Raw genomic sequence first — 10,444 nt, forward strand, 5'->3', positions numbered from 1 at the left:
CCAAGAACCTGTATGGGCAGCAAACCCTGAGGACGTGCTTGGGGTGCTTGCTGCTACACTTGCAGAGCCACCTGGCCACCCCTACAAAGAACTTTAAAATAATATTTCCAATAAAATTCTGGAGTGGCAGAATCGACAAAAGGTTAGGTAGGGTGAGCCATTCTTCTAGTACTAGACAAATTAGGAGCATGGAAGGAGAGATCTGTGATGTGGGGATGGAGGCTGACCTACATGCAACCAGTGATGGGACTAGATGGTGACATCAGAAGCAGAAGAAGCTTTGGGAATACTCAAGCCAGAGATAGTAAGCAGATCTTTCAACTGCTTAGAAAGAGATGCTATGGGACCTCTCTGTTAGCACTGGACACCAGACTAGAAGGTATTTGATCACTCTGTGGCCTAGATTCACTTCTGAGACACAATTCAAACAAACAGAGCAACACTTTAGTCAAGGTGGAATAAGGGCTCTAAGAAGTAGGATTCCTTTGAGTCTCAAGAGATCAGAGACCTTAAGGAAAAGTATCACTCATGATCCTAAGGGATCAGAGGGATTGAGGCTTAGTGTTATTTGCAATCCCAAGATCAGAGGCTCTTCCTGGATAAACACTACAGCACAGTCCAAGAGATAAGTGACCACACTACTTTCCAGATCAGAATTCCTTGGAAGCACCAAAAACTTCCAAACCCCAAGGCCTAGCCTTGAAAACAGCAATGGGGATGCTGAAGTTTGAGTTAATACTTTCTCTACATACACACTCACTGGGAACAGAGCATAACTTTAACATAAATTCAAAGTCAAGAAATACACTTGGGGAAATAGAGGAAACCAACAACAACAAAAAGAACATACCATAAAAATCTACTATGGCGACAGAGAAAAGCAAGACACAAACTCAGAAGAAGACAACAATGTCAAAACAGCTAATAGCAGAGCCTGAAAGAAAAAAAGTGGATTGGACAAGGCCAACAGGAACTACTGGAAGAGCTAAAAACTAATTTTTGAAATCAAAAGAGTAATAGAGGAACTGTTAGGAAAAGAAATGAGAGTGAAGGAAGAAAATTATGAAAAGGTAAATAGCAGCTTAGTAAAGGAAGAATTAAAAATACTAAAGAAAATAACACCTTAAAAAGCAGAATTAGACAATTTGAAAAAAAAAAGATACAAAAGCTCACTGAAGAAAATAATTCCTTAAAAATTAAAATTGGACAATCAGAAATTAATGACTTCTTGAAACATCAAGGAAAAGAATGAAACAAAATCCAAAGAATAAAAAAAAAAGAAAATGTGAACTGTCTCACTGGAATAACAAATGAACTGGAAAATAGATCAAGGAGAGATAATTTATGAATTATTGGACTGCTTGAAAGCCATGATCAAAGAAAGAGCCTACACACCATAATTCAAGAAATGATCAATGAAAACTGACCTATTTGAAAGAAATCATCAATTAAAACCTGAAAAATATCCCCAAATTAAAATTCCTTTTAATATTATAACCTAATTCTGGAGTTCCTAAAGAGAAAATACTTTGAGCAGGCAGAAAGAAACCATTCAATAACATGGAGCCATAGTCAGGATCACACAAGATTTAGCAACAATCAAGATAAAGGAGTAAAGGATTTACAATATAATATTCAAGAAACCAAGAGAGCTAGGATTACAACCAAGAATGGCTTACCCAATAAAACAGTATAATTATTCAAGGAAAAATATGGATAGTTAATGAAATGGAGGATTTTCGAATAATCATGATAAAAAGAACACACCAAAAACAAAAATTTGCCTTTACATAGAAGACTCAAGAGAAACATAAAAAGGTAAGCATGAAATGGAAATCATAAGGAGCTTATTAAGATTATACTGCTTGCTTTTCTAATGGGGAGATGATATATACGTGTGTGTGTATACATATATATATACATATATATAACTTACAATAACAATATCATTATGAAGGTAGTTAGAAGGATTCTAAATAGAGGCTATGGAAGTGGGTTAATCATGTTGAAATAATCTTTAAAAAATGGCTTTGTGGGAAAGAAGACTGTCCTGGGAGAATGGAGAAAAATGGGGTAACATTTCACATAAAAGAGTGATGAAAGCAAGAATATCTATTATAAACAGAGGAGAAAATATTGAGGGAGATGGGTTGCAATGCTAGAAATATTCTCATCTAAATCTATTCAAAAAAGGGGAGGGAATTACACACACAAATGTATGTGTGTTATATACACATACACACTTAATTGGTTACAAAAATCTCTTATCCAACAGGGAAGTAGGGAAAAAAGACAAGTGAAAAGGGTGGGGTTGATGTAAGGGAGAGAAGTTAAAGGAAGACAGTAATAGGAAGTAAAACAAACTTTAGAAAAGTGACAGGATAAAAAGGGAGAAAGAAGAGGAGGATAACAGATGAAAATAGAATGGATGGAAATTCACAGTTGTTAATCATAACTGTAAATGTGAATAATATGAACTCACCCATAAAATGGAAATAGACAGAAGAATGAATTAAATACCAGAATCCAAAAATAATGTGTTTATAAGAAACAGATTTGAAACAGAGAGACACACAGAGTTAAAATTAGGGCCTGGGGAAAAATATATTATGTTTCAGCTGAAGCAAAAAAAAAAAAAAGCAGGGATGGTAACCATAATATCAGACAAAAGAAAAAATAAATCCAATTAAAAAAAAAGAAACAGGGAAACTATATCTTGCTAAAAGGCACTCAAATCAATGAAGCAATATCACTACTAAATATATATGTATATGTATATATATATATATGCACAAAATAGCATAGCTTAAGGGAAAAGTTAAATGAATTATAGGAAGAAATAGACAGTAAAACCATGCTAGTGGAGGGATACTACTTTTCCCTCTCAGACCTAAACAGATCTAACCGTAAAATATACAGGAAATAATTTTAGAAAGTCAAATACAATAGACCTCTCAAGAAATTTTAATTAGAATAATTATATACATATATGTATATGCATATAAACATATTTTTTCTTCACCTGTATATAGCACCTTTAAAAATGAAAATATATAATGGCATAAAAAATTCACCACCAAATGCAGAAAAACAAATATCAAATGCACTCTTTTCAGGCAATAATGCAATAAAATTACATTCAGTAAGGGGTCTTGGAAGCATAAATTAAAAATTAATTGGAAACTAAATACTCTTAACCTAAAGAATGAGCAGTTCAAAGAACAAATTGTAGAAATGACAGATAATTTCATTAAAGAGAATAATAATGATACAATATACAAAAATTTGTGGGATGTATGGTAGAATGTAATGAAGTGTTGGTCTAAGTCCTATTTCTACCAGGCTACTTTCTAGTTTTCCCACCAGTTTTTATGAAATATGATATTTTTCTAGCTAAATTATGTTTTCTACTTTGCTGAACACTGATTATTGAGTTATATTATTTCTTTTTTTAATATGTAAAACATTTATTAAGTGCTTTTTAAGTGCTGATTATGTGCAAACTACATGGTTACATATTTTATACTTCTCCCCTACTTATAAATGGAATTATGTGATTTAAAAACCATCTTAACTACTCACTGATCCATTCTCTCTATATAAATAAAAGAGAAAGGAATTTAAGCTCCCACCTTCATTTTAGATGTGGCAAATCTTTTTATTTCAGTTCATAACAATAGTTTATCCTTTGTTTAACATTTTTATCAGGGATCTGAATATCAAATGAAATCAGTAATTTGCTTTGCACCAGGCATTTTGCTAAATACTGGAGATAAAGAAAGAGGCAAAAGACAGCTCCTGTCCTCAGAGAGCTTGTAATATAATGGGGGAGACAGCATGCAAACAAATATATACAAAGCAAGATAGAAATACAGATAAAAAGAGAAGGTAGACACTAAAATGGGGAAGCCTTCCAATAAAAGATAGACTTTTAGTTGGAACTTAAAAGAAGCCAGGCAAGTCAGTAGTAGAGTTGAGGATGAAAAAAGTTACGGGTATGGGAGACAGTCAGAGGGAGCTGAGATATGGAGTACCTTGTTCATAGAGCATCCAGGAGAATAGTGTCATTGGATTGAAGAGTATATGTAGGGGGTATGGTACAAGAAGACTGGAAATATAGGAGAGGTCTGGGTTATGAAGGTCTTCAAATTCCAAAGAGAGCATTAGTATCTGATCTTGGAGAGTCACCCAGATTTATTGAATAGGGGGCATGATATTATCAAATCTGCACTTTCAGAAAATCGCTTTAGCAACTGAATGGAAAGTGGTTTGGAGAGGGGAGAGACTTGAGGCAGGTAGACCCACTAGTACAGGTGTGAGGTGGTGATAAAGGACTGCAGTAGAGTGGTGGCAGTATCAGAAGACAGGAGGGGACACATTCGAGAGGTTACAAAGATGAAATCTACAATCCTTGAGAAACAGATCGGTCAGTGAGGAGTGAGATAATGAGGAATCCAGAATAACTCCTAGTTTGAGAGATTGTGGCCTGGGAGGATGGGGTTGCCCTCTACACTAATAGGGAAAGTGGAAGTAGAGAAATGTTAGGGGGAAAGATAATGAGTTCTGTTTTGGACATATTGAATTTAAGATACCAATTGGAAATCCAGTTTGAGATATGTTACAGGCATTTGGAGATTGGAGGTCAGCAGAGAGTTTAGGGCAGGATAGGTAGCTTTGAGTTATTAGCATAGAGATGGTAATGAAATCTATGGGAACTGATGAGATTGCCAAGTGACAAGTGGGATAGAGGGAGAAGAGAGGAGTCCCCAAGGGATAACCCTGAGAGAAACCTAGTTAATACAGTGCTTATCTGGAAGAGGATCCAATAAGAAAACATAGAAGTGCTGAGAGGTAAGAGGAGAACCAGGAGAGAGTAATATTCTGAAAACCAAGAGAAGAGAGAATTGAGGAGAAGCCAGCAGTGTCAAAGACTGCAGAAGGGTGGAGGAGAATGAGGATTGAAAAAAGCGTCATTGGGTTTGGCAACTGGGAGATCATCAGTCACTTTAGAAAGGGCAGTTTCAGTGGAATGTTGAGAGTATAAAATCTAGATTGTAAATGGTTAAGAAGAGAGTGGAGGCATTTACTGTAGACAGCCTTTTTTTGATGAGTTTACCTAGAGTATAGAAGAGATATAGGACAATAGTAGAGGGGAAGGATCGGGGTTTATTTCCAAGATGACATGTTTGCAGGCAGTAGGGAATGATCTAGTAGACAAGGAGAGATTTAACATGAGTGAAGAGAGGGGAATGACAGAGGGGCCGATCCAGTGAAGGAGATGGCACGGGATGGAATTGCTTGATCAAGTAGAGAGGTTAGCCTTAGTAAGGCTATGTCATCATGGGAGACAGGAGTGATACAGGAAATAGTGGCAAAAGACATCAGAATGACAAGAAATGAGGAAGAGGAAACTTACAGAAAATGACCCCTTTATTCCCCTGTAAAACAGGAAGCAAGGTTCTTGGCTGAGAGAGTGCAGAATCTGTGGGATGTTTTGGGAGGGATGGAATGGTTTGGAAGAGCCACTGTAGAGAGTGAGAAAGTGAATTATGATAGGATTTGATTGCCTAGTGGCAGTGAAGGCCCAGTTGAGATTATGTAACATAAATTTGTAGTCCACCCAGTCAGAACAGTTGAATGATTTTTTTTTTCTACCTTTGTTTAGTGACAAATGGTGGGGGTTATCCAGTGCTGAGGTTGGCTGGGTATAATTCAACAATGTGATGAGGAGGGTAGAGTTTTGAGAGAGGAGGACAGTGTGGAGTTGAATTGATTTACCATGGGGTCAAGAAGGGGGAGAGAGAAGTGTGTGACTAATACAAGGAAGATGCTGTGGGAGAGAATTAAGGGGTCTAAGGATTAGAAATCATGGCGCCATAAGGAAGGTAGGGGAAAGGTGAAAAGCCAATAGATTATGATAGGATATGGGGGCTTGGGAATTCTTGAGCTTAGAGGTGATACATTTGTGAGTGATGACAAGATAAAGCTATGAACATCGTGTGTGGTGAAATGGGGTGGAGGTGTAACTTATGAAAAGTGAGCAGGTTGAGGAACTAAGTGGTTAGGGTGTTTGAGGGAGTCTATATGTATGAATGTATGTATGAGTTCAAGAGTAAGGAAGGAAAGAAAATATGAGCCAGTAACTGAACACATTGAATGAGGAAGGGGAATGACCTGGGGGTGGGGTAGGGGTTCTGTATACAATAGCTACCAGGATTTTAAGTAGGTGGTAGATATGAACAGCATGAACCTCAAAGGAAAAGAAGTATCTGGATGATGGAGGTAGAGGGTGAACCTGGAAGTGGCAATGGGGAGCAAGGCGTATTCCAACTTCTCTGCTTTGACCAGTAAGCCAAAGAAAATGAGTGAAGGTGCAGTCAGTACTGGAAGAAAGAATGGCCAGGAAGCTTGTGTCATTAGGAGGGAGCTAGGTTTTAGTAAGAGCTAGTAGATGGAAAAAAGGGGAGAGGAATAAACTCAACACTAAGAGAAGTTTGCTGCCTATGGAGCAAGTATTCTAGAGGGCACAATGGAAGGGTTGGGTGGTGTTTGGTTTAAATTTGGAGGCAAGAAGGTTAAGGAAAATGAGAATGAAGAAATAGGTGGTTGGAAGTGAGGAGTGGTGGGAGGGGTTTGAACGATTATCTACAGGAATTCAGAGTTATTGGGATGTGAAGGGTATAAACCAGATGTGAGAATGTCCATCATAGAATTGAGGGCACCTCTCTAGCCCAGAAGTTATTGGAGATCAGACTGTGGACAAGTGCAATATGAGATGAGAGGCTTGTGGTCAGATTGGGGGCTCCACTTCCTAACTCCTCTTACTTGCAAAGTCTGGGGATTGGGAAAGATCAGGATACAGTTGGAGATGGAACTTGAACCTTGGTTGAATCATTTAATCTCTGAACTGGTTTCCTTTTCTTCTCATGCTTCTCTTGCTTCTTGTATCTGAATGTCAAATTTTCTGTTCACCTCTGGTTTTTTCATCAAAAAAGCTTGAAAGTGCTCTATTCCACTGAATGCCCATATTTCCCCTGAAACATTGTACTTAGTTTTTTGTTTTGTTTTTGCCAGTAATTCCTTGTTTATTTTTCACTTACAAAAAAATGGGGACATTTTAAACAAATGATACAAAACAATGTGTCAATACAATGGACAACAAGTCATATGTATTTTTATATAGTAAGATTGTAGTGAATTGGTCATGAAGTAGAGAGTACAATAGAACCAAAAATAAGGCACCTGCCTTTACAAGATGTTGGCCAAAAACTAGTTGCGATACCAGCACACCTGTCAGTGAGGGGCCACAGCTAAGGATATGGGCTATTAATCACTGTTTTAATGGATTACCTAACATGAAATTCTGGAAATAAATGTTTTGGTTCTAATTATGAACATTTTGCCTTAAAATCCCATTTAACATAATGTTTTTCAAGGCAAAATATAAACTTACTCTGTGAATATGACATGTGAGATTAACTTTTGAATTCAAGTCACTTCTTTCCAGCAGTGTCTTTTATCAGCATTTTCCTGCAAAAAAATTGAAAAGCTATCAAAATGCACAATCTTTTATTTTCGAGGAATCCTATGACAGTTATAAAAGAACTACTAGATTTGGTTCGTTTAATTAATCTCTTCATGCAAAACAATATTTGTGGTAATTACATGCCCACTGCCTCTCACTGCTCTTTAGGAGATATCACTATCTACTGCTGAGGTCCCATACTATAACAACTGAAAACCTTAGTTCAATTTAGTCTCCCATTAATTTTAGATATGGATACATATGGATAGGTGGTACAAACTGCAGTCTGTACAGAGCCTGCCTACATCAAGCTTTCACTTTGTTTCCTTTAAGGTTACAGAAAATCTGGACATAAGGCAGCTCATTATCTCTAAGACAGCCCTCCCTTGATCCACCAAAATGCAGTCATCTCCAATGAAGGTTCCACAGAGAGCTCATATTGTATGACATTTTATTCAGATTCCATGCGTGTATTTTCCTGTGTTGCCCCAAGGTTGAGATTCATTCTTTCTGGAAACTCCAGCTTCTCACAGATTTCCTCCTTTACAGGTAGGTATTGTGATATTTCATTAGGCTCTATAAAGAGGGCTGGTGGAACATGCATTAAATTTGCTATTTTGCTCTCTCTTAAAGTGTATTCTCTTAACATGTAATTCTTGTCAGCCTCATGGTAAAGCCTTGTGTCATTCATACTGATGAGCACACCATCAATTCTTTAAAAATATCTCAATAGCAGGAAAAAGTTGGAAGATATTACTCTAATTTTCACACTTAAGCTTGAAACTCCATGCTCATGAAGTTCATCTTCAAACAACAGAACTTCCTCAACAAATTTAATCTGTTCCCTGGCTTTCAATTTTTCCATCTCTATATGATCTATTGTAGGCACAGCCTTTAACTTAAGTGCTTCACCAAGCAACGTTCCTTTGTAATCTGTCATATAGATACAATCATATGGTTTAATAATCTCTTTGGAGTGTTCACCCTCCATCCTGCTCTCTTGCCATTCTTCAGCACATGCTACATTAAGAACTCCCTGGTAGTTGTTTACACATTTTAAAGTGTCAGTTGCATTGGACTCAATTCCAAAGCCAGAAACATGTTGGATTCTTAAAACGTAGTCTCCAAACATCATTTCAGGAAGAGAAGGCATGTGTAGCTCATCTGCTAATTTCTCCACATCGGCCGACTTCATGATGTGCGTCTTGGCTGCCATCAGCTTCCATGGCCCGAAGGAGAAGTCCTGGCCACTGTTCTGGAAGCCGTGGATCATCATGGCCATGGTGGAGGCACAGAACCAGTGCCAGTGGCTGCGGCAGCCTCCCTTTTCCCCGGCCTCCACCTCCCCCTCCTCCCCTGAGCCCTTACCATCACATTGTACTTAGTTTTGCTGTGTAGGTGATTCTTGGTTTTAATCCCACCTTCTTTGACCTCCAGAATATCATATTCCAAGTGCTTTGATCCCTCAACATAGAAGCTGCCAGACATTGTGTTATCCTGATTGTGTTTCCACAACATTCAAATTGTTCCTTCTTGGCTGCTTATAATAGTTTCTCCTTGATCTGGGAACTCCAGAAGCTGGCTATAATATTCCTAGGAGTTTTCCTTTGGGATATTTTTCAAGAGGTGATCAGTGAATTCTTTCAACCTCTATTTTGCCCTCTGGTTCTAAAACATCAGGGCAATTTTCCTTGAGAATTTCTTGAAGGATGATTACTAAGTTCTTTGTTTGATCATGGTTTTCAGGTAGTCCAATAATTTTTAAATTATCTCTCCTGGATCTATTTACCAGGTCAGTGGTTTTTCCGATGAGATATTTCATATTACCTTCTATTTTTTCATTTGTTTGGATCTGTTTAATAGTACCTTGATTTATCATAAAAATCATTAGCTTCTCTTTGCTCCAAATGAATTCTGAAGGAATTATTCTCTTCAGTGAGCTTTTGAGATTTTTTTCCATCTGGAAAATTTGGCTGTTTAAGACATTCTTCTCCTCATTGGCTTTTTGAGCCTTTTTGCCATTTGAGTTAGTCTATTTTTTAAGGTGTTATTTTCTTCAGTCAGGTTAGTGACACTCTTTTCATGATTTTCTTGCATCATTCTCATTTCTCTTCCCAATTTTTCCTCCACTCCTCTTATTTGGTTTCCAAAATCCTTCTTAAGGTTCTCTATAGCCTGTAACCAGTTCATATGTTTCTTGGAAGCTTTTGGTGCAGGAGTTCTCACTTTGTTGTCTTCCTCCCATTCCATGCTTTGATCCTTTTTGTCCCCAAAAAAAGGAATCCAAAGTTGGATTGTTGTACTTGCTTTTCTTCCCCTGCTTGCTCATGTTGCCACTCAATTACTTGACTTTTGAGCTTTTTGCCATAGTACAACTCTGCTTCCAGAGAGGAGAGCTTTGTCCCAAATTGCTGGGGTTTTCGCAGCTGCCAGAGATATTAGTTGGGTGCCCTCTCTGAAGCCTCCAGAGGCTCTGACACCTGGTCACACAACCCAGGACCTCCACCAAGACAGTGATCCAGATCCAAGCAGGTTAAAGAAATAACAATTATCCTTCAGAATGGTCGCTTGGTCCCCCTACCATCTGCAGGCCAGGAGCTCTGAAGCAGCCAGTGGCCTCCATGCCTCAGCTGCTTCTCCCTCTGGGGGCAGAGGCTGGACCACACTCTTGTTCCCAAAGTCCACACTGACTTTTTAATTTGTCTTTGGCATTTATGGGTTGATAATTCTGGAAACCATCACAGCTGCTGGTGAGTGATTCTCCCCGGGTTCTGTTATTTCTTATTCTCCCTTATCTTTGCTGTTCTATTTATTGGTTATATTTATCTAGTTATTTTTATCCAATACCAGATGGTTTTGACAGTTACTATTTGATATTGTAATTTGAGTTCTGCAAATGTTACTTCCCATTTACCTACA

At 37.8% G+C, this 10,444-nt stretch overlaps 1 protein-coding gene across 1 annotated transcript; it reads right to left on the reverse strand.

The window, feature by feature from the left end:
• Positions 1-7,831: 7,831 nt before the first annotated feature.
• Positions 7,832-8,839, reverse strand: LOC138170892 (TIP41-like protein). Its single transcript, XM_069100363.1, has one exon. It carries the CDS (start codon positions 8,805-8,807, stop codon positions 8,241-8,243), a length of 567 nt encoding a protein of 188 aa, XP_068956464.1. The 5' UTR covers positions 8,808-8,839; the 3' UTR covers positions 7,832-8,240.
• Between the last annotated feature and the right edge of the window lie 1,605 nt (positions 8,840-10,444).

This window comes from Petaurus breviceps, unplaced genomic scaffold (genome assembly GCF_028583685.1).
Source record: "Petaurus breviceps papuanus isolate PSGF00001 unplaced genomic scaffold, PetGlider_PUasm1.0 40, whole genome shotgun sequence".
NCBI lineage: Eukaryota > Metazoa > Chordata > Mammalia > Diprotodontia > Petauridae > Petaurus > Petaurus breviceps.

Excerpts from the sequence above, each read along its gene's own strand:
- LOC138170892 (XM_069100363.1), bottom strand. The coding sequence starts at position 8,807 with ATGGCCATGATGATCCACGGCTTCCAGAACAGTGGCCAGGACTTCTCC.